Source organism: Eublepharis macularius, chromosome 5 (assembly GCF_028583425.1).
Source record: "Eublepharis macularius isolate TG4126 chromosome 5, MPM_Emac_v1.0, whole genome shotgun sequence".
Lineage (NCBI taxonomy): Eukaryota > Metazoa > Chordata > Lepidosauria > Squamata > Eublepharidae > Eublepharis > Eublepharis macularius.
The window spans coordinates 116,907,608-116,932,309 of record NC_072794.1 but is presented as its reverse complement, the minus strand read 5'-3'; the positions used below and the strand labels follow the sequence as shown (position 1 = coordinate 116,932,309).

At 45.5% G+C, this 24,702-nt stretch overlaps 1 protein-coding gene across 4 annotated transcripts in view; it reads right to left on the bottom strand.

The window, feature by feature from the left end:
* Positions 1-24,702, bottom strand: part of LOC129329825 (complement component receptor 1-like protein) — a 52,350-nt gene that overhangs the window by 10,716 nt on the left and 16,932 nt on the right. For 3 of the 4 annotated variants that reach the window (XM_054979493.1, XM_054979491.1, XM_054979490.1), the window contains 10 exons: positions 15,567-15,767; positions 14,707-14,889; positions 14,057-14,245; positions 13,340-13,436; positions 10,731-10,816; positions 8,832-9,029; positions 6,333-6,512; positions 4,037-4,228; positions 3,682-3,781; positions 2,274-2,359 (listed from right to left, as the gene is read on the bottom strand). In XM_054979493.1, the coding sequence (XP_054835468.1) occupies positions 2,274-2,359; positions 3,682-3,781; positions 4,037-4,228; positions 6,333-6,512; positions 8,832-9,029; positions 10,731-10,816; positions 13,340-13,436; positions 14,057-14,245; positions 14,707-14,889; positions 15,567-15,767 (1,512 nt within the window). The remainder of the gene's footprint in view (positions 1-2,273; positions 2,360-3,681; positions 3,782-4,036; positions 4,229-6,332; positions 6,513-8,831; positions 9,030-10,730; positions 10,817-13,339; positions 13,437-14,056; positions 14,246-14,706; positions 14,890-15,566; positions 15,768-24,702) is intronic. The other variant, XM_054979494.1, reaches the window with a different exon arrangement.

Genomic DNA, 24,702 nt, shown 5'->3' with positions numbered 1-24,702 from the left:
CACCCAGTGAGCTCCGTGCCTGAACTGGGAATGAACCCAGGTCTTCAAAGTCCAAGTATAACAATCAATGCATTACTGCACACTGGCAGTAGGTGCAGTACAGTCCAGGAAATACTTAATTCATTTATCCATTTTTAAAAGCTGATCTTAAAGAATGGAAGTGCCATGTAGAAAGGTGAACAGACCCTCCTCCTTCTAAAAAAGGTGTTTCTCCAGGTTCATCAACAGTGTTTTCTTGGTTCCTGATGTCCCAAAGCAGAAAATGGAACATCTGGTGATACATGGGGAGTCCACACATGGGACAAGGATCAGAAAAAATGGAGAACCCCATTTTTTGATGTCAAATCAACTGGGGTTTATAATATACTGGCGTCAACTGGGGTCTCCCCTTCCTCATTCAAGGAGGTTCTGTTTGATTTGAGCTCAGAGCATGGACCAATCTTGAAAATCTATGAAAAACAACTTAAATTTATTGATATATTTATAATTTATTTATAATTTTATAGACTGCCCAACCCCTGAATATACATAGTAAATATGGTGCTCATATCATTACTATCTATCAAACTTGTGATATCAAAAGGATGATTTCATTTTTTTATCATCTGCATTTTTTTCAAGTGTTTGCTGTTTGAACAAGCATAGTTACACATGATTGCTATATCACAGCAGTAGTACAATACAAACAGGACCTGCAAGGATTTGTGAGGGGCCTTGGATCCCCCCCCACACAGTATGTCATTTTTCCCTTCCCTGAAGGGAAGGGGACTGAGGACAGCTTCCTTACAGTTTTTTGCCTATCTACATTGGTATAAATCATTAAGGATCTTTCATGTAAGAAATTAATGAAATAACCACATGATTTTTAATTTACTTCACCCTGCACGTAATGTTTATTATGGAACAAACAGGGGGGTATGATTCTCCCCTCCCCTGGAAGGCCCCACAGCCTTTCCCCTGTTTTTGCTTTCTTCTCTCCTTCCCAGCCTTTATCTGTCCCCCTGTCTTAGGCCTTCCCTCCTTCCCTTCCCCTGGCAGCCAGGAAAACTCAGCTGCATGATGCTGACTGCTAGGCCCAGGCCAAATTGTACTGTGGAGTACCAATAAAGATTTGTGAGAGGACCTTGCTCCCCCCTATATCACCCGCTCCCCCCAACACTATTTCCTCTTTCCTTTCTTGTAAGTCCCAATATCCTCTCATCTTTCCTTGCTTCCTTCTCTCCTTCACACCCACCTACCAGCCTACCTTTTATCTGCCTCCCCACCTTCAGCTATATCTATTATTTATTTACTTCATTTATACCCTGTCTTTCTTTGCAACTGGTACCCAAAGCAGCTTACATCATTTCCCTCCATTGCTGTGAGGGTCCTCACTGGAGAGAAAGGAGGGGTATAAATGAAGTAAATAAATTAATAAATATAACTGAAGATGGGGTGGGGCAGAAAAAGGTCGGTTGGAGAGAAGAAAGCACGGAAAGCTAGTAAAGTGTTGTCAGGAGGAGGCAAGAGACAGTGGAAAGTAAGGTGCAGATTTCCTAACACGCAACTATGTCCCTGCCTGGCCAGCACCAGGCCGCTTAGCTCAGCCCAGCAGCCAGACTGGGGACAGGCTGTCTGTGGAAGAGGAGGCAAAGCTGAAGACAGGAGGGCAGATAAAGGTAGGTTGGTTAGTAAATAGAAAGCACAGAAGAAAGTAGGAACAGGGGAGAGGCTATAGAGCCTTTCAGGGAAGGGAAAGAGGAAATAGTAGAGGAGGGAAAATAAGATTACCCCCCCCACACACAAATCCTCATGGGTCCATATTATTCCATAATAAACATTATATGCATGGTGTAGTAAACTAAAAACCATGTGGTCATTTTATTAATTTCTTACCTAAAAGATCATTAAAGATTTTTGACCATGTGCATAGAAATAAAAATTGTAAAGAAAAGATGGGTTGCATCTACAGGGCAGAAGAGTTGGTTACCAGAAACACAGTTTAAACTTTAGAGGGAACTGAACCATGGGAATGACTTCTGAAAAGACTATAGAAAAAAAATCTATGGTATTGTCTTTGCGGCTGGCATATCAAACAATAATATCTAGTCTTTAGAAAGGGGGGGGAATGAAAGGAATAGTAGTTTTACAATTTTCTTCCTTTAAGATGCACTTCTGTTTTTGATCATCTAATTTTTCTTTTCCATCATCTAGTTCACTGGAGCAATGACACTGGCAAGGAACCATACAGGAATAATATTTCCTTACCAAGATTTAAAATATGTCCCACTTACGCTGACAAAGAGGAATTTCACCACTCCATGTTACTTTTTGACCAGATACCACGCACTGTATAGACGACTGACCAATTAGACTGTACCTGTAGAGAGAGAAGTAGTTATGGATAACTACCTAGTCAGAAGTGACTTGAAAGCACATAGCACACAGGTATTTTGATATTCTGACCCATGACATCCAGTGAGGCTGCATTGTGAAGGGTTATCAAAGGAATCATATTCCTTGTCAGCCAGGAGTGCACAGATACAAACTCTTTGATGCCTAATTACATCTATCCTAACTGGATAACCTCTTTTGAGGCTTGTAGACATGCAATGGAGCAAAAAACCACTTCTAATTTTATTCTACTGGTATTTTAAAGAAGGATAAATTTAATATGTGGGCTACCCTGTCCACATTAACTAGAAAGTAAATCCATTGTAAAAGCCCCGTGGTGCAGAGTGGTAAGCTGCAGTACTGCAGCCCAAGCTCTGCTCACGACCTGAGTTCGATCCTGGCCGAAGCTGGGTTCCGGTAGCTGGCTCAGGGTTGACTCAGCCTTCCATCCTTCCGAGGTCGGTAAAATGAGTAACCAGTTTCCTGGGGGTAAAGTGTAGATGACTGGGGAAGGCAATGACAAACCACCCCGTAACAAAAGTCTGCCAAGAAAACGTAGTGATGTGACATCCTCCCATGGGTCAGTAATGACTCTGTGCTTGCACAGGGGACTACCTTTACCCAGGGGTCATTTCGTAGAAAAAGAGCTGGAGGAACTCATTAGCATAACTCATTAGCGTATGCCACGCCTTTTGCCATCACCAGAAGCGTGTCATTAGTATAACTGCTTTGCTTATGCCACACCCCCTGACATCACCTATTCTGGCTGTTTTGGACCGAATCCTGGCCATTCAGGGCCAAAACTGGGCCCAAAATGGCAAAAAGGGGCTGAAAATGGCTGAAAAGGGGCCCAAAATGGTCAGGATCAGACCGCTGATGAGCGCAAGAGTGATCCACCACCCACCAGAGGCCCTATCCGGGCAGTTTTGGCCCCAATCCATTCCCAAACGGGCCCAAAATGGCTGAGAGTCAGGTGGGTGGGGCTACCTGACATGTGACCTCTTTAGGGAACTGCTGGAACTGCGTTCCTGTGCGTTTCCCCTCAAAATGAGCCCTGCCTTTACCTAAATACTCTGTGTATTTTCTTTCTGCACAAACATATATATAGCATTAGGCTGCAAGAGTAGATTTTTATTAAGATCACTAATTGTTCCTGGCAAGATTCTGAGAAAATCTGAATAATAAGCAGAAGTCAGTTGATTAAGATTTTTCACTCTGGAATGATGGGGAAAGGCTTTCCAGTATAATTTCTTTTTGTTAAAGGCAGAGGCGTACGATTAAAACCTTATAGGTGTCCGTGACACTTACCCTTCATCACAAGTGAAATTTATACTGGAGCCAAAAAGAAAATCTTTTGGTTCAATCAACCTGCCATTCTCTGGTTCACCTGGATTTCCACATGATTGCTCTGGCAGAAAACAAGACAAATGTTATTTTATGCAAATGTTATCTTCCCTTTTTATATTAAGGTATCATAAAGTGCAAAGATAACCATTCTTTGTAATCTTTCATTTAAAATAAATATGTACAAAGGTAGAATTGTACAACTGAATTTGTTGCCTGTTCAAAGAGAATTTAGGCCTGAGGCAGCATTCTTGGGTAAAGGACTGATCTATTCTTCCCCTCTCTTTAAAAACTAATAGAAGAATGCTGAGGGACTCACTTTCACAGTGCACAAGAACACTCGACCATTTCATGCTTGTAAGGCACTGAATAAAGGATGGAAGTTCAAGTTGTTTAGTATAGCCTGGTTGGCATTTATATTTCACAACTGACCCAACAGGATAGGAAGACTGATTTTTATATGCATCAAGTAGCTCAGCAAAGTATAATCCAGTAGGAGGATCACAACTACCTAAAAGAGAGAGGAAAAACAAGTCAATGGTTGTATTGTCGAATGGTTATTGTGGTTATAAGTCAATGATTATTGTGAAAAACTATAAAGGGCTATTTGGTTCTGGTCTTGGGGCTAATCTCAGTATTCTCCATCTGTAACATGTCCTCACTTTGGTACTAGAATGTTCAAAATCTGACTTGGTAGCTTAGAGAGAAAAGAAATGGGCAATCTTAGTGGTTCTTCTGTGTCCTGCCTGCTGGACAAGGTTGCCTTTAAAGCTCACTCCCACAGTACAGAAAATGTAAAAACATGAGGACTGGTTTCTTTATGCTTGTTTGGTGAAATGGATCAACCACTGACTTTGAGCTCCTAATCCAGAAGATGAAACAAAATTTGTTTCTGAACAATGTTTGGAATTCAGACACATGACTATGACTTTTTTAAAAAAGGGAACCCAATGTTATTCCAGCACTCAGAAAAGACAAAAACTATTTCACATGGAAATAAAACTGGTAGAAAATTCACCTTAAGTACAAATAGTAAATAATAATCAACACACCTAAGCTTAAGTAAATGCACAGAACAGAATGTTGACAACAGCACATTGTATTTAAGTAAACATCTCATACAAGACTTTTTAGCCATAACACTACCAACAGAAAGTAAGCTGCCTTGAACTGCTTTCATTTTCTATGCACTATTACAAAGAGTCCTATCTCAGTATGGAACATGTGATGCTACTGGTGATCATAAAGAAAATACCCACTTTCTGTGATGTCTGTAATAACCTCTCTGGATCCTTCACAAACCTTTTTTTCTTTTGGATTCCCCCTTTCAAAAATATGTTTTCTCAAATTATTTTCCAAAAACGTGCCCAATCCTTCCAATTAATTCACCTCTTGTTTCCTGCTACTGCTTCACCAAAAAAAAAAGCAAAAATCCCAAGTTTTCTTATTAATCATTTGGCTCTGTCTTTATTTAAAAATTTAGCACAGCCTAATCTTAAGAACGCTTGAGCTGTCATAATGTCTCTCTCTCCTGGTTGCTTTAAAAGGTGGAAGAACAAAGGCACTGAAATTCAGTGAGCTGCCACTCAAATTCAATGAACTGCCATTCAGGAGTACCAGGAAAAGCCAACTACGTCCATCATTCCCCCCTTTTCTGTGATCCATGCTACCATACAGTACAGGTCCCCGTGTTGTATTCATATTTGCATTGTTATAGGGAAGGGGATTTCTGTTTCTGAAATTCAATTTTTTAGATATATCTATTGATTCCTCTTATTCTATTTTTTTCTTTTCAAAGTGAATTTCTCCTTGATTTCTCTTTGTTGAGAAATCAGTTATCCCTTTTGTAACTTGCAGTTATTTTATTTTACACACTATAGGATGTTACTCTAGCAAGAGGGTATCAAGGTTTGGGAAAACATTGTTTGCCTCTGATCATCTAATGAGAGAAATTTTGGAGGTTTGCAGAACCTCCCTTCCTAACCATTCATTCTTTGAATTTCTCTTTGATTAAAAAAAATTGATTCAAAACTGACTCCAAATTCCTAAAAAGAGGAAAAGAAATAGTTTGTTGGATTTCAGGGACAGACTGGGTAAAGGAGAATTAAGAGAATTTCCCTTGATGACACTAGTTCCTACACCATTCATAGACAAGGAAATACTCAAACCCTGCTAATATTTTCCATGAACACGTGGATATACTTGTGCTAGTAATGGCCCAAATATTCTGATACAAACATTCACATTGACTGTTAATGAACATTTTGTTATTTTTTGGTAATTTGGTGATGCAGACAGAGGAGAGGGATTATATAATGTAAAAGGTCGAGAAGAAGAGCTAGAACAGGAAAGTGGGGCAGGGCTTCTGGAGGAAAGAACATTAGGGCTGCAAGAGGGGGAAAGCCAGGAGGGGAACTGGTGCCAGCAAATGGGGTGGACAAGGGCAAGGGGAGAGCATAAGGGGCTGTTTATATTATTTAAAAGAAGTGGAGGAACATGTGACCAAAAGTATGTGTAGATTTTTTATGTTTACATCTCAGTGTTTAGCTTACAGAACACAGTTAAGTTGAATGCAAGTATTCTGAAGGACATTTAGATGTTAACAGGTTACCTACCCAAGACACATGTTGGAGGAGCAGGATGCCATGAACTGTCAACCTCACATTTACTAATTCTGCTTCCCTTTAAAATATGTCCAAGGCTGCATAGAAAATGCACAGTATCACCATATGTGTATGAAGCCTGTTTGGGAAATATTTGTCCCTTTGGGACTTCTGGTCTGTTACAGCTGACCACTGAAAATAGAAGAGCTACATTAAATAAGAAAACAAGGTACACCAGTGAAGCTGAGGACAAATTCTGTAAGCTGAAACCAATTAAGAATTGCCCAGCTTTGGCCAAAAGGACATCTAATTAGCAGTGCCTCCCATTATAATAATAAAACCAGAGGGGTAGCTGTGTTTGTCTGTTGTAGCAAAATTCCAGTGGCACTTGAAAGACAAAATTATTCCAGCATGAGTTTTTTAAAGGCAGAGCACACTTTATCAGATATGTACACTCCACACATCTGATGAAGCGAGCTCTATATTAGAGATGGGCATGAACCACAAAAAACCCAAACCATGAGGTTTGTGGGTTCTCACGAACCAGGAACCAGGAACTGGCACGAAACTGTGGCAAGTTTACAAACCAGTTTGTGGTTCGTGGGGTTTAAAAGCCCCTTTCCAGCCGCTTAGCAGAGGCAGGGAAAGGGGCCTTTAACAGTTTAAAGGGCCCTTTCCTGCCTTGCAAGCGGTAGGTCCCTTTAAACTATCAGCTGGCGGGCAGCAGGGGGGATCCCCCCCCTCACCACCTGCCAGCTGATAGTTTAAAGGGCTCTGCCACTTGAAAGCCCCAGGGCCGTTTAAACTGCTCAAACCCACAGCAGCCATTTGAGGGGCAGGGAGGCCGTTTTTGGCCTCCTCCACCGCCCTGCAGGCCCACGCAGCCAGCGACGGAAGAGGCCAAAAACAGCCTTCCCACTCCTCGTGGGAGGAGGGGGAGGACACCACGGGCCCGCAGGGCAAAGTAAGAGTGGGGCTGGGGCTGGGGTTTGGGCAGTTTAAAGGGCCCTGCTGCTTGCAAGCGGCAGGTCCCTTTAAACTATCAGCCTCCCAGCTGATAGTTTAAAGGGCCCTGCCGCTTGCAAGCAGCAGGAAAAGTTTAGACTGTCCTTTTACGACCCAAAACGAACCAGTAGACCAGTTCGTGGAAGTTCTTGGAAAGGAGCTTCCACGAACCACTGGTTTGCAAACCATGAACTGGCCTGGTTCATGCTTTTTGGGGGGTCATGATTGGATTCGTGCCCATCTCTACTCTATATCACAGGATTTCATGCTGGAATAAATTTTGTTAGTCTTGAGATTAAATTGGACTCAAGTTTAATTTTGCAAATTAGCAGCTATCCATTCTTTTTACTTGTAGAGTATACACAGCTCAATGCCAAAATGGAATAAAGAACTGATTCCCCTTTATAGATAATTCATCAATCTAATACAAGATTAATCTCTACAAGTTCATGCCTCAGATTTTACTGTTAAAGGATAGGCACCTTGACAGCTTACAAATGGAGGTTATGATGCACTGTGTGACTGTGAGGTACTATATAAAGGATCAGGTTCCAGTCTGTGATCCTACATTCATTTACTCTGACATGGATTTACCTGGAAATCTTCTAGGATCAAGGTGTTACATATGCAAGTCTTTGTTGATAAATAAACCCATTCTAAAATGATGTGATTCTAATTGTTTACTCTTTTGTCATTAACATTTAAAAAACCCTTTCCCAATGCGTAGATGTTAATTCTTACCACCAAAAAGAGTTTTCAGCCTGGTTGCTTAAGTCAATAAAGGGTCTGTTTGGGTTACTTTGTAAGTGGCTATTCAGTCTTGCAATGAATTTTACTTTAATATTGTTATACCACGCAAATGCTCAGAATGTGGCAACCTTAAAAATATAGCTCTACACACAGGATGACAATATCACTTAATCTTTTCTCTGCTTGCATTATAGGAGAAAAAACAGCTCAGTTATTTCCAAAGGTTAACTAAGAACAATGTCCTCAATCCAACTAATGTTAAATTACTAAGGTGACCCAATGGAATCAGTGGGACCAATTAATCACAACCAACATTACTTTCAATGGACTGTAATAATGCCTAACTGGATCATGACAATAAGCCTGCCCCCAACCCACTTCAACGAACACTAAGGGCCAAGCTACACATGACGAATGACACTTGAACGGCAAGTGGATTGAGTGGAGGGCAAGTGAACAGGGAGAAATACACTTGCCATTCAAGTGTCATTCGTCATGTGTAGCTTGGCCCTAAGTTTAGAGGGCAACTCTAAACTTGCACAGGCCCCACTGAAATCCATTGGAGGGCTTCAGTAGTGCACCGCTTGATGGATTGCAATATTATATCCTGCTGAGTAAGATTGTTATGGGGTAGGGAATTTATTTTTTCACTAGTGCTGAGGAGGATTTTTCTTGTCCAGGATTTATGTGCAACAAGGGGGAAAGATCTAGTATGATGCAAAGAAAGTACCAAACAGAAATCTTCACCATCATCACCTTTGCATTCTGGTGCAGGTCCACTCCACTTTGTGTTTAAGCCACTTCTTTCAATTATACAGGAAATGATGTTTTCTCCAATAAGAGACAAACCACTGTCACACCAATATTGTACCTTTGAGCCATAGAGAAAGGTGTCCCCATCGCTGCCACGAAATGTACCATTGGCAATTGCAGGAGGGGGAAGACAAGGAATGCCTGGAGAGATCATCAGTGATGAAGGCTTCAGTTAGAATTTGTTTGCCAAAGCATAGCTCTTAAGGTTGTAGTCAGGCTGAAGTCATTTTCAGCTAATCAAGCAATCATGTAAAGACACATCTTGGGATGGCTTCTGACAGCAACTGGAATAAGGAAGTATGCCTCCAATAGACCAATCCACTTCATACTGTTAATGAAAACAAACTAAACTTTCCTGCAGCTATGAGGCTCTTATCCCCAAGGAGCTCAATCATTCCAAGAGTCCTTCCAAGCACAATAATTGTACATGCTAGGAAACACATTCTGTTGTCTCCCCCTGCTCCTACCTCCTGAAGCACAGGCACGGGCTAATTAACAACAGGTGTATTACAATGCAAGAGAACTGTAGAAAGGACATTGGCAACTGAGTCACAGGCAGAACTGCTGGGGATGGCAGTGTGGGAGCAGACAACAGGCATGGTTTATACATGTCATCACCTCCCAGATCTGCACAACCTCCAACCGACTCCAAGGTGAACCCCTAAGATGCTTGCAGTGCCACTATGGCTTATTCTATTTATTTGTTTATTTATACTCCACCTTTCTCCCCTGTGGGGACCCAAATCAGTTTACATTGTTCTCCTCTCCTGTGTGATAGGCTCAGGGTCACCCAGTGAACTTCCGTGGCAGAGTGGTGATTCAGACCTCGATCTCCCAGATTCTAACCTAACATTCTAACTATTGCACTATACTGGCTCTCTTGCTCTAAGCATGCCTGGTCAAGTTCAGTTCTCTCCCCCATTTTGTTTGCCAGCACACCAATACCTTCAGAAGTTGACATTGCTTTTTTGCCACTTGGGCCAAAATGGTTGCCTACCCCTGGTTGAATCTAGCTCAGAGAGAGCAACCCTGTATATGTTACAATGAACACACAAACCATCAATCCATGTACAGGTTTTTTTGTATATACATAAATCAAATGTTAAATAACATTCTATACATGTACAGCAGAAGGTGTGAACAAGGCTGCTGTTTCTGTTACATTTTGAAGATTTCTTCCTTTTCTTTAATTCAAAGCATGAACCCTCCATAGATTCAGTTTGGGTTCAGTTTGGAATTGGGCTGAACTAAACCAAACTATCCCCACCACCACCATTCACCATCATCAAATGGCTCAGCTTTTCCAAGCCCAGTTCTGAGGTTGGAAAACCTATGATAACTATCAAAGTTTTCATTAAGAGTACCATTGGATCCCTGAAGCTCTTCTGTTCTATGGTCTGTCCCCTTATGAATCCCAACTCAATTCATCTGTGGCAGAAGAGGAAGACAGACAATGCTGGTTTGCCCCAAGAGTCAGGATGAGAGAAGAATGTCCATGCCTCCTTCTCTCCATCCTTCACTTCTCCTCCTCCATGTCTACTGAACCTTTGATGCTGGTTTCATAGCATCTAAGAAGATCAGTGTGCCTTGGGTAATACAACTGTCAGACTCAGTCAGTATGCATGCTGCCTTTGTTTGTTGCTTTTGGCAGGGGAAGGAGGATGGATGACAGAGAGAAATATGTGGAGAGTCACAGTTTCTCTAACTGAGGCACCATCCCAATATTTACAAAAGCCCGAGTATAGATTATTTACTAAAGCGTGAGCAGAATAAAACATAAGATAAGTATTACACTGAAATGCAAGACAGACTAAAATTGTTTCAACGGATAGATAATCTTACGTTCGCAACGTGGGATGTCCCTATTCCAAACAACATTGCCATCTTCCAACACACAACGAGCCGTATTGTGTCCTATTAATCTGTGCCTAAAAGGAAAGAGAATTTTTACATTTAGTACACATGATGAAGAATGTGCAAATGGTGGAGACAAGCTGTTAACTAATTCCAAACAATACTAATGTCAAAAATGCCGAGAAAACCCCACCGCAGATTTCCGTCTGCTGTTGCTTTAGCCTGAGTCACAAGTTTTCATGTTTCAAGAGTCTGGATTGTCAAAGTCCTTACAATACTCCTCCTCAGTCCAAGATGGAATATTCACCTTTCCCCTTAGTTTTGGGAGAGTAAAAGCAAGGATGCTTTAAGTAGTCTAGGGATGAGGAGCTCATAAGAAAAAACATAATGGAAAATATTGTCGAAGGCTTTCACGGCCGGAGAACGATGGTTGTTGTGGGTTTTCCGGGCTGTATTGCCGTGGTCTTGGCATTGTAGTTCCTGACGTTTTGCCAGCAGCTGTGGCTGGCATCTTCAGAGGTGTAGCACCAAAAGACAGAGATCTCTCAGTGTCACAGTGTGGAAAAGATGTAGGTCATTTGTATCTACTCAGGAGGGGTGAGGTTGAGCTGAGTCATCCTGTAAGAGTTTCCCAGGGTGTGGAATGCTAATGGCGGGAGGCTTCACTGTATCCTGAGGAGGTTCTTTTGCATATGGATTGGTACTTGATGTGTTAATCTTCTCTGCAGGGCTATTGTCGGGGATAGAATGTTTTGTTAGCCTGGTGTTTTTCAGAACTGGAAACCATGCTCTGTTCATTCTTAAGGTTTCTCCTTTCCTGTTGAAGTTTTGCTTATGCTTGTGAATTTCAATGGCTTCCCTGTGCAGTCTGACAAAGTAGTTGGAAGTGTTGTCCAGTATTTTGGTGTCCTGGAATAAGATACTGTGCCCTGTTTGCGTTAGGCTATGTTCAGCCACTGCTGATTTTTCAGGTTGTCCAAGTCTGCAGTGTCTTTCATGTTCTTTTATTCTTGTCTGGATGCTACGCATCCGCAAAGCAAACTTTCAGTTAGGTCACAAGGTCTACAGGAAACCAACTCACACTGATCGGTACTTACACAAAAACTCCAATCACCACCCCCGACAGAAAAGAGGCATAATGAAAACATTAGTGGATCGTGCAAGATGGATATGTGAGCCGCACTTTCTCAATGAGGAAATTAATCATCTAAACCACGCACTTCAGGCAAATGGCTACTCCAGAAATGAAATCCGAAGAGCAATCAAACCCAGGATGAATCAAACAACCAAGGAAAAACAGTCTCCTACAGGAAAACTGTTTTTGCCATATATCAAAGGAATTACTGATCAGATGGGAAAGCTTATGAAAAAGCATAACCTTCAAGCAGTATTCAGACCCACCCGAAAAATACAACAGATGCTACGATCAGCAAAAGACAGTAGAGACCCCCTCACCTCTGCAGGAGTATACCGTATACCCTGCAGCTGTGGACAAGTTTACATCGGGACCACAAAGCGTAGCATCCAGACAAGAATAAAAGAACATGAAAGACACTGCAGACTTGGACAACCTGAAAAATCAGCAGTGGCTGAACATAGCCTAACGCAAACAGGGCACAGTATCTTATTCCAGGACACCAAAATACTGGACAACACTTCCAACTTCAGACTGCACAGGGAAGCCATTGAAATTCACAAGCATAAGCAAAACTTCAACAGGAAAGAAGAAACCTTAAGAATGAACAGAGCATGGTTTCCAGTTCTGAAAAACACCAGGCTAACAAAACATTCTATCCCCGACAATAGCCCTGCAGAGAAGATTAGCACATCAAGTACCAATCCATATGCAAAAGAACCTCCTCAGGATACAGTGAAGCCTCCCGCCATTAGCATTCCACACCCTGGGAAACTCTTACAGGATGACTCAGCTCAACCTCACCCCTCCTGAGTAGATACAAATGACCTACATCTTTTCCACACTGTGACACTGAGAGATCTCTGTCTTTTGGTGCTACACCTCTGAAGATGCCAGCCACAGCTGCTGGCGAAACGTCAGGAACTACAATGCCAAGACCACGGCAATACAGCCCGGAAAACCCACAACAACCATAATGGAAAATACTTTCTTGCCAATCCCAGATGAGACTTGATTGTAATGTAAAAATTGGATGTTGTTACACCGCCCTGAGCCTGTCTGACGGGGAGGGCGGTCTAGAAATATAATAAGATAAATAAATAAATAATTTGTATGAAGGCCACACTAATCCTGAAGTAAGTTGCCAATGCACTTTCACATCCTTATGAACTGCGTCGGTAGTCACTATCTTGCTGCAGGAGAACAGTTGCACATTAGTAGCCACATCCCCTATTACTTTCTTTTTCAAACAATGATGTTTGCCTACAACATAAAATTACTGACAAAACTGAGTATTTGTAGAAAGTGCCAAAGTCAAAGGATAGGGTTTTTAAAATACTTGCTCCTATGAGATTTTTTATAATTAATGTTTTGGGCTGTGGCTGTCATACATACATGTGCATGTGTACATATACCCACAGCGCAGATGAACACCAATTGAAATTGAAATTGTACAACTCACCCTTCATTGCAGATGAAGGTTATTTCACTATCAAAAAAAAGATCACTTCTAGCTGCTAATCTGCCATTCTGTATTTTTGGAAAAGGACATTTCCTTTCTAGGAGAAAGATGAAGAATACTATTACCTCACAAAAGCAGAATAAACATGCTTCCAAAGACATATTGATTAGCGATTAGTGTTTTCTCTTGTCTAGAGGCAAATTGAATATGAAATACCCAAGAATGAAGGAAATCCAGTGTTAAAAGCAGATATACAATGCTGTGGTAGATAAAACAGTTCTGGAGTAAGTGGAGCTATATTAACCTATTCAGCTTTTAGGGACAAAGGAATGGGGCTTGTAACACAATGTACATTTTGACTGCTTGATCAATTAAATGATTACATTTTCACTCTTTCAAAAAGCTCATTGTATAGTTAGGAGAGTAGGGACCCACTGGTAGATTAAATACTGCTTTTGTTCTAATAAATCAAATTTAGGAACTATATCTATGCTGGGATTAATAATGGGAAGATCAGACTAAACTTAATGTCTTTTGCACTACTTCTGGCATTATAATGACAAAACAATTGAAAAATTAACATGCTTTAACAGGCTTCTGTAACTGTATAGTTAAAAAGTAAATTGAAGTTTCTGATAGTTTCAGTACAGTAAACTGTTTCAATCCATATTTCATAGGAGCCATTGGTGGAAAAAAAAATGTGATAAAGATACTAACTTTGGCAAAACTGATGACTTTCTGACCATTCTGAAGTTGTAAGGCATCGTATAGTAAGCTTCTGTCCCCATATATATTCATAACCTGGGATGCAATTGTAAGTCAAACTAGTCCCAACAGGATAGCTCTCTCTTTGTTCCTCACTGCTCAGCACAGCAAAGGGTACGTCTCTTGGAGGGTCACAGTCTCCTGCAGATAAAGATACGTACACAGATTTGAAACTTGTTGGGGAAATGGGAAGCTCACTGTAGCACAGAAGAACTGTGCCATTTTCCTCTAATAACTTATTTCCACACAAGAATATTTTAGCCTGCTGTTACATTTCTCTTGCGCTATCAAGTAGAAGTGGAATTATAACTGGCTCCACATGGTACTAAATACAGTACTGTTCAGTACTGTTCTACAATTACAATCCTGCCATGACCATCTCTATGGTAAAGTGGTACATTATTGATACTACCCAGATTTGTCAACAGAATGCCAGGCAAGGAAGAACATATTAAGCTCCTTCATACCACTGGCCTGTCTAACTCAACACTGTCTGTTTTTATTGGCAGTCGCTCTCCAACATCTCAAAAAAACCCAGAATGTTCAGCACTAACATTGAATACAATTGTTTGAAAAGTATTAAGGTTCAATAAAATACTTACTCAGGACACATTTTGGAGGAGCAGGATTCCATGTATTATTAGCCTCACATTTAATAACATTCTCCCCTTGCAAAATATATCCACGATAACATTCAAACATCACAGTATTGCCATATATGTATGAACGCTGATACGAAGATATTATTCTTCCATTTGAGACTTCTGGTCTCCTACATTCTACTACTGGAAAGAGAAGAGCAGTACTAAATAAGAAACTATTTGTTCCAAACAAACCGGGGACCAATTTTGTAGGATGCCACAAAGAACCATCCAACCTTGGTCAAAAGGAATTTCAGCCACATCTGCCTTTTATTTACAGAAATTATACAGACCCAGGTTAAAATGGAATGCAAGAACCAATTTCATCTTCTATCCAATAAAAGATATCAACAATGTTATGTTATTTATATTAAGAGGCACCTACTTCATTCACTTAAGCTACTTCACAAAATACACTGGGCAGTTTTGCCCACAAAAACTGATGCTCCATATTAGTGTGAGGATCAGGGTCTAGTTCATTTTCTTAAATTAATTTATGCAGATATAAATTCAACTAGAATTAAAAGGACTGCCTTCCAAGCAGCAGAGCATAAGATGTTGATGAAGCCATTTTCACCAGAATTCCTTTGTTGATTTTCACTTATATAAGCCCATTCTAAAATAGATTGAGGATTGCTGATCTTTACACTTATGTAAACATTCTTCCCTTCCAGGATCATTTTCAGCACATGGAATTGAGCAAGCATAGAGAAGTTTTAGGACATTTTGTATTTCACTACACAGTACACAGTTATCTGATATGCAATTATATACAGTTTAAGACCAGTTTAACATATTACAAGGAAGCATCTTTCATTTACCTTCACATCGAGGTGCAGATCCACTCCATTTTCCAACTGTGTCATTTTCATCTGTTGTACATACAATAGTCTTCTTTCCGATAAGAGAAAAGCCACTCTCACAGTCGTATGTTACTGCTGAGCCATGTACATAGTTGTCGTCACTATCAGTACTGCTATGCTTACCATTGGCAATTGTAGGAGGGGGCAAACAAGGAATGCCTGCAGAGATCATCAACAGTGACACTACAGTTAGAGTGCTCAGGCTGATGTTATTTTCATGTAAAAGATTTTCAGCAGACTAAAATAGTCTCCGTGTGTGTGTGTCTCTCCCCCCCCATACATACCCCTTGGGATATCTTCTGACACCAACCAGAAGAAGAAGAAGATGAAGGAGGAGGAGGAGGAATCTTCTTCCTTCTAATCTCAGGTAGATTGTTCATATTATCAAATTGTTCTATTTAAAATATTTATACTTCCCCTTTCTTCCTAAAAAGGACCCCAAGGTGTTCATATGGGGTTTTTTTCTGGGTGAAGTTTAGCAGCAATTGTTCTTTACAGCAGACTCTTCATGCCAGAGTTCCACCAGTACTAATAGCTCTTTTTCAGTTGTGTGAGTGAGCAACATGCTGCTTTCAGGCTTCAGCTGTTACTAAAAACACCTCAGGAACTCAGGCCCAGAGATAATAAATGGAGTTTTAATTATTTTGTGGCATAATGTTAAGGTCCCTTCTAGATTTTGTAGATATCTTTTTGTAAATAAATAACCCTCAAGTTACACATACAGGTTTCCATCACAAACCCTCCCCAGATTAATCACTGATTAGTCATTAGTTAGCATGTAGCCAAGGACAAGGGCCTGTCAATTTTGCAGATGCAGAATGGAAAAGCTACCCTGGAGATATGCTGGAAGATCAAAAAAGTTTATCCAAAAGAGAAAGGGGATGGACATTTGTGAGTTTCAGTAATCTAAATTTACATGGGAGCCAAAGAAGAAAGTCTCTCTCCCTGAAAGAGTAATGCAGCACTTACCCGGCAGGCTGAAAGGCCGCTTTGCCGGGTGCTGTTATTGCCGCCGGGGAAGGAGTGAGGCAACACCAGCTCCTCCCTCCTTCCTTAATTGGCTGGCTGGGCGTGGCAGAGCAGGAGCGCGAAAGCGGCTCTGCCCGGCCCAGCCTCAGTCGTAGTTTGTTGCTCGGGTAGAGTGGACGCTCTTCCCGGAGCAACGCAGCGGCGGCGGCTCGGCGGCGGCGCAGCGGCAGCGGAGGCGACTCGGCGGCGATCTGTCGTCGGTGGCGGCGGCAGACGGGAGCGAGGGCCGAGGGCCTCGCCGCGCTGCAGCGTTCTGAGCGCGGCTGCGGCCAAGCGTTTGTGGGCGGCGGCACAGCCTTTCCGCTGCGCGGGCCCTGTCGGGCGGGCGCACGAGCGGAGGGCCCGCTTTGCCTGCTGCGGCATAGGCTTTTGGGGCCGGCCCTGGAACGGGCGGCCTAGCGGGCCCTGCTGGGGGCCGGGCCTTTGGGGGTTGGAGGATAGGAGCGCTGGGCCGTTTCTCTAAGTGCGCTTTGGGTGCGGCCGGGGCGTGGGGGCTGTGACGTGGCCTTTCCCCTCTCCGGGCCTTTAGGTGCGGCAGCACCGCGTCTCTTTGACCTAGGAGCCTGTGGGGGGGGTAAGCTCCCGTTCCAGCGGGACGATCACGTGGCCTTCTGGGAGGCTGTCTAACGGCTGCATTGGGCCTTGGCAAGGCGGTGCCTTGGGGAGGTAGGGATCTTTCGGGGGGCGCGCAACCCCCTCCCTTCAGTCCGTCCGTCCCCTTTTTTGGTGGGAACCCCCCCCCATCCCCCCCATCCTGTTTTGCCGGTGGGCCAAAGGCTGTGCGTTTTGGAGTGTGCAGGCCTTTGTAGGGGGGTTTCTTTTTAGGCTTCTACCTTAGTACTGAAGAGGTGCCCTTGGCCGTCTGGTGCTAGTGGGTGGTCTCTGCTTAGCAGCTCCACCAACCCTTAACCACCCACCCCCCGCATTTTGGGTGGGTGAAGTTTCAGAGACCATTTCGGTGGGCCAGTCTGGTGGGGCAGCCTATTGTGGCAGTTTTGTGCTGAGTTTAGGGCATATTCATATAACAAGGGTTAGGATGCCACCTAAAAGAAGGAGGGCTCCCCCAGCGGGGAAGCAAGCTGCAGGTAAAAAGGCGGCTAAACGCCCCCATGCTGCCTTATCTTCCCCGGACGAGGATGAATCAGTGGGGCAGCAGGATATTTTGAAGCGATTACTCGCACTTGAACAGGCGTCTGCGTCTGCAAGTGTACCGACACAGTGGACAGATACGGTGAGACCTGTTCGGCGTGCATCTAGGAATGCAATTAATAGAGATATTTTGCGGCGTTTGTCTCTTTTAGAGGGAGCGGCTGGAGGATCTACTGGTGAATGTAGCAGCGGAAGCAGCAAGGTACCCGCAGGCACCCAGGAGCCGGCTGGAGAAGTGGAACAGGAGTGGCAGGATGACGATGCCCCTGTGGCAGTGGCGGTCGAGCCGGCTGACCAGGGAGGTAAGGACAACACAGCACCACCAGTCACCCCCTGGCCTTGGGGGCCGTGGGGTCCTGCAGTGGCTGGCCCCTCGGCTGCCCTGGCGCAGGGACCCTACTCACAATTTGGTGGGCAAGTACCCGGGGGTGGTCAGGCACCATGGTCTCCGGCTGGCGTAGGTTTAACCTCTCAGCAGCTGTCTACTGGCTCTGGTTCTTGGGGAAGCGGTGCTCCACCCCCCTTTCTTGGCATGCATGTGGGATGGCCGGGGTATGCAGGGAGCCCGTGGGGTCTTTACCCTCACCCAACGTTGGCTTACGGCCAGGTTCCCTTCAATGCCATACCGTTTGGAGACACTGCGTTGCCGTTGGGTGATCATCTGACCCAGGCAACCAAGGACAAAATTTTGAAAGGGGAGTATGTGGACCTCTTTTCCCTGCTCTTTAGGGAGTTAGAAAAGAAGAGTAAGGAGGAAATGGATGATAGAGATAAAGAGCGCCTTAAACGAAGGAAAGTGGATAGGACCTGGAATAATTGGCTGCCCGGGTTTTTGATTTATGCGGGGGTTCTCGCTCGGGCTCAGCCCAATCGGGCTGTGCATTTGTTACAGTATTTAGATATCATCTTCAAGGGATATACGGGCTTTTCGGGTGCTGCATGGATGCAGTACGACGAGGAGTTCCGTATGCGGGCTGCAATGAACCCGAATATCCCGTGGGATCGGGTCCATCAGGAGTTGTGGCTTCAGGTTATGTCTCCTGCAAAGCCAAACATGGCAGACCGGTCTGACAGTGGGCATGTGGTTCACCGTTCATCGCAAACTTCCAGCTCCCGCACTGTTGCAGGTCAGCCGGTTCAACCCCGGCTTTTGTGCTGGGAATTCGCGTATAAGGGTTCCTGTGTGCGGAAGCCTTGCCGGTTCCGGCACGAGTGCCCATCATGCGGAGGCTCCCACCCCTATAACTCCTGTCCCAGGGGTAAACAGGGGTGGGGGGGGTAAGAAGTCAGGGGGTGGGGGTGCCGGCGGCCAGCACCCCCCTGGTAAAGGGCCCCAGCCCGGTAAGGTTGAAGGTCCTTAGGCAGCTCCTGCAGAATTATCCTAAACAGGTTGACGCAGTTTATTTGTTCCGGGGGTTTAAAGAAGGGTTTAGAATTCCATTTCAGGGCGTTAGGGTGCCATATATGGCTGATAATTTGCGTTCGGTGGTAGGGAAAGAGGACATAGTTCGGAAGAAGATCGATAAGGAGTGTGCTGAGGGTCGTGTTTTGGGACCATTTTCTACTCCTCCCACCCACAACTTTAGGGTTTCCCCGTTGGGTGTGGTGCCTAAGAAGGCCCAAGGGGAGTTCCGCTTGATCCATCACCTATCATTCCCTAAGGGGGAATCGGTGAATGATGCCATACCTGAACACCTGTGTTCGGTGAGGTACACTTCATTTGACCAGGCGGTTGGGGTTGTTCGTAGATGCGGAGCAGGGGCTGAGATGGCGAAATGCGATATTAAGTCTGCCTTTCGTCTTCTTCCTGTGCATCCCGATGATTTTGAATTGCTGGGCTTTGCCTTTCAAGGGGAATTTTATATGGACCGGGCGCTGCCAATGGGCTGCTCCATTTCGTGCGCGGCCTTTGAGCGCTTTAGTTCGTTCCTTGAATGGGAGGTGCGGCGTAGGGCCGCTAGCCATGATACGGCTCATTATTTGGACGATTTTTTATTCGTTGGGCTGGCGGGGTCTGGACAGTGTGCCCGTCTTATGGCTACATTCGTGTCTTTGGCAAAGGACCTGGGGGTGCCGTTAGCGCACGAGAAGACGGAGGGTCCTTCTCAAGTGCTTACCTTTTTGGGGATAGAACTGGACACTGTTCGGCAATCCTTTAGGTTGCCATTGGACAAAGTTGAGGAGCTTAGGACTAGGGTGTTCAGGGTTAGGTCTCAGCGTAAGGTGACTCTTGTGGAGCTGCAGCAGCTCGTGGGTTATCTTAATTTCGCCTGCAAGGCCGTTGCCCCGGGGAGGGCCTTCCTGCGTCGGTTATGCGAAGCTATGGCGGGCTTGCGGGCTCCCCATCATCGGTTGCGAGTGTCCAGGGGCATGCAGGCAGATCTGGCTGTCTGGGAGACCTTTTTGGCTGAATTTAATGGGGTTTCCCTGTGGCGAGAGATGCTACTGCTAGAAGCCGAACTCCAGGTCATGTCGGATGCTTCTGGGTCCACAGGCTTCGGAGTTTATTTCAGAAAACATTGGTGTGCTGAACAGTGGCCGCCAGATTGGCAGGCGTCCGCAGTGGTGCGCGATCTCACCTTTTTGGAATTTTTTCCGATCTTGGTGGCTGTATGTTTGTGGGGACAGGAGCTGGCTAATCACACTGTACACTTTTGGTGTGATAACCAGGCTGTGGTTCAGGTCGTTAATTCATTGACCTCTAAGTCCCCGAGGGTGATGCGTCTGGTGAGGGAGTTTACGCTACTGTGCCTTCGGAGGAATGTTCTGTTTAAAGCCAAGCATGTTCCAGGGGTAGACAACGGTCTGGCAGACGCTTTGTCTCGTCTGCAGATGGAGCGTTTTTGGAAACTTGCCCCGGAGGCCGATCGGCAACCGGCGCGGATGCCGCCGGAGTTGTGGCAGCTTGGGAAGCCGAAGTGTTTCGGGCTATTCAAGTAGCCATCGCGCCCAGCACACGAAGAGCATATCGGAGAGCGGTAGGCCAGTTAGAGGACTTTAGGAAGTCGGCAGGCCTGGTGGACAGCTGGCCAGTGCCAGTGGAACATGTGCTCCAATTTTGCATCTGGCAAAGAGGTAGGGGGTTGGCAGTGAAATCCATTAGGGGGCAGCTAGCGGCTTTGGCCTTCGTTAGCAAAGCCCGGGGATTGCCTGAGGCCACGGGCGATTTCCGGGTGCGGAAGATGCTGGAGGGCTTGGCTAGGGAGAGCGCAGAATGTGTGGATTCCCGCGAGCCCATTGCCCCGACAGTCCTTAAAGGACTGCGGGTTGCTTGGACTGCCGTGTGTTCGTCACGGTTTGAGGCAGCACTCTTTCATGCAGCCGCTTTGACAGCCTTCTTTGGGGCCTTGAGGATTAGTGAACTTGTGGCCCAATTGGGGAAGGATAACTCGGGTCGCGCCTTGATGGCCGGGGACTTGAGATTCGAAGGGGAGGCTGTCACCCTGATGATTCGTTGGTCAAAGACGGACCAGCGGCGCAAGGGAGCTGTGGTGCGTTTGGGCCCCTGTGGTGACAGGGAGTTGTGCCCTGTGCGGGCTTTGCGTAAGTACTGGAAGTTGCGAGGGGATGGCCATGGCTGGCTGTTTTTGCACCAGAGTGGGGCGCCGCTTACGCGCTACCAGTTTTGGGCGGTAACCAAGCGGGCGCTGACTAAACTGGGATTGGACGGGGTGCGTTTCGGTACCCATTCATTCAGGATCGGGGCCGCATCCACGGCTGCGGCTATGGGGTATACGGGTCAGGCAATTCAACGGGTGGGTAGGTGGAAATCGGCTGCCTACCGGTCTTATATTCGTCCTCTTTCCCATGTCGAACGTTCCTAATTGATTGTTTTCTTAGGTTTGGGTGAGAGCGGTGCCAAGCAACGGATCCTGATCTGCGGGCACAGTTATGTGTTTTGGGCGGCTCATCAGGCCAGACGGACATCGGTGGGGTCCCAGCTGGGACTGAGTGAGAAGGCCATTGTTGAGTGGCAAGGCCGACGTGGCCTCAGGTGGTCGGGCCTGTTGCCCTTGTTGTTTGGAATGGGGCGGCATGAACCCCCCCATATTCTTGTTATACATTTGGGTGGCAATGATCTGGGATTGCTTCAGGGCAAGGCACTGTCAGCGCAGGCGCAGTCAGATCTGCGTCTCATTGCTGACCGCTGGCCAGGGGTGTTGTTAATATGGTCAGCATTGATTCCTCGATTGGTATGGAGGGAGGCTGGGTGCCGTCAGGCCATCGAACGGGCTCGGATGAAGGCCAATAGGGCCATTCAGAAGGCTCTGGAAGGAGGGTTGGGGGTGTACTTGCCTCACCCTCGGATCAGGGCCGAGGTGCCAGGCCTCTACAGGGCTGATGGTGTGCACCTCTCGGAGGAGGGCAACCGAATATTTTTGGATGACCTGCGGCAAGGGCTATGTCTGGCTCTGGATTATCAGTGGGGCGCCAAAGCCTAAGCAGAGGCTTGGCCTTGGCGGTGGCAGTTTTTGGGTTAGTTAGGGTGCGGGTCGGTGAGCACCCTTGGCGTTTCCCCTTTAGTGGGAAGAGGGGCCTGCCTCAGGGGCTGGTACTGCTTTGACATGCTTTGACTGCTTTGACTCCTCACATGAAAGAAGGCTGAAAGGCCGCTTTGCCGGGTGCTGTTATTGCCGCCGGGGAAGGAGTGAGGCAACACCAGCTCCTCCCTCCTTCCTTAATTGGCTGGCTGGGCGTGGCAGAGCAGGAGCGTGAAAGCGGCTCTGCCCGGCCCAGCCTCAGTCGTAGTTTGTTGCTCGGCCCACCCTCCTCTCCCTGTATTGGTGCGGGATTAGCCGGCTGCTGTTTACAGAGCCAGGTAGGAATTTTTTCCCCCTTTTCTGAATTGGCATGTTGAAGAGGGTTTTTTTTTCGCCTACCTTGCACCAATAGGTTGGGATTGAGGAATTGGCGTAGGGTGGGGTCAGTCACTTGGGGGCTGGCAGTTTTTGGGTTAGTTAGGGTGCGGGTCGGTGAGCACCCTTGGCGCTTCCCCTTTAGTGGGAAGAGGGGCCTGCCTCAGGGGCTGGTACTGCTTTGACGGCTGCCAGTCGGGGTGGCAGGCTGCCTTTGGAAACCCCAGCTTGCAAGTCCTTACCTCACTGCTATACGGCTGAGGTGTTAGGAGCTTGACAGGGGGTGACCACGTTGCCTGGCCGGCCGGGTCCGCGCCATCCATGGGATGGGTCGCACCCGGGGCTTCGGGGCTCGCCCAGACAGGTCAGGGCGGTGGTCCAGGTGGATCCCGTGGCCTGACCTGTACCGCTTTAGGCCCTTGCCGCTGGGTGTATTGTTGTTAATGTATAAAGTTAATAAAGTGGCCCTTAGATCCAACCTGGTGCCTGCCTCTTTATTCCGACTACGGTGGCAATGACTCCTCACATGAAAGAAGATAGAAGAATGCCCAGTACAGAAAGTAATAAAACAAAAGAAAAACAGCACCAAGCAAAATTAGGCGGAATGAAGTACAAAGAGCTCAGCTTTCCAGGACGTCCTGACTCCTTTTTCATAACAGTGATGATGCCGACAAATCCACTAAACCTAAATAATCCAAGAGAGTTCCAAATACAATAAGAACAAATAGGAAATTCATGATCTAAAGTATGGAAAATGCCAGAAAATATGCAGTAGGTTACAAAACTGGTATAAGATTCCCTGAAGAGATGCCTATATTTTATAACCATGGAAGAATAAATCCTTTCCCAAATGAATGTAATGAGTAGATTGGAAAGCTGATCTCTTTGTAGCTTTCTTTTCTGGGCATTTTGGGGCACAGGAGACAGCAATGAGCACATCCCAGGCTAGTGATTGAAGAAATAGGGGGGGGGATCTGTTTTTCTGCTATGTTTTTCCTTAAAATTATTATCAATAGACAATACTGTATGTTTTTGCACACTTTTAATCAAAGTCTAACTCAGGCTTTCACTCTTCTGGATGATTTTCTGTATGGGGCTATTAGCATTCTTCGGATTGGATGCCTTGCTTAAATAAACCTGTAAATCAACTATGAACTTGGCTTGTACATTTTGGCGTGCACTTACCTGTGCAATCTGACTATTGCCTAGGGATATACTCCTGGATACTCCTGGATACTTTCTAGATGAAAATAACCCCCCAAACCCTTATTGTTTTGATGTTGATTTTGTTGGGTTTGTTGGTTCTGTTTGCACTGGGATGCTTTTAGCCAGTGGTTGCTTGCTCTTGTGTTTTCCCCATGGGAAACAACAGAGACAAGTAGGATGGCTAGGGGCACCGTGTTCAAGGACCCGTGGAATAGGACTCGTGGTCCAACTTGCTTGAAACCTGGGGAGGGGGGAAGATCTTTAGTAGACAGGCAGCACTAGGACCCCAGCAATTTTGGAGTCATTTGTATGAAAAACAGCCACTTCAGACTAGACATGGGCATGAATGGGAAAAAACCTGGGCTGATTCCAGACGGCCCTCTGCATTCCAAAACGTCACACATCATTGCGCGGAAAACGCGAAATATCGCGTTTTCTCGTGCAAGTTTTGCGCGACCTCGATATTTCGCGTTTTCTGCACGACGACGCACGACGTTTCAGAATGCAGAGGGCCGTCTGGAATCGGCCCTGAACAAGCTGTTTGTTGTTCGTTGCTATCCATGAAGAACGAACAGTAATGAACATGACCCTGTTCACAAACATGTTTGTTGTTCATGGCCCCTTAAAGATCCCTTTAAACTATCAGCTGGCAGGGGCAAGGGGAATTCCCTCCACCGCAGGCCAGCTGATAGTTTAAAGGGCCCTTTCCTGCCACATGCAAAGGGCAGGGCCCCTTAAACACCCCACAAACTGACCTTCCCAATGTCCATTACCCACCAAATTTGCAGGGGACATAGTCCTCACTGTCCTCCAAAGACCCCCCAAGTTTCAGAGAGATTGCCCCCGGAAAAGGC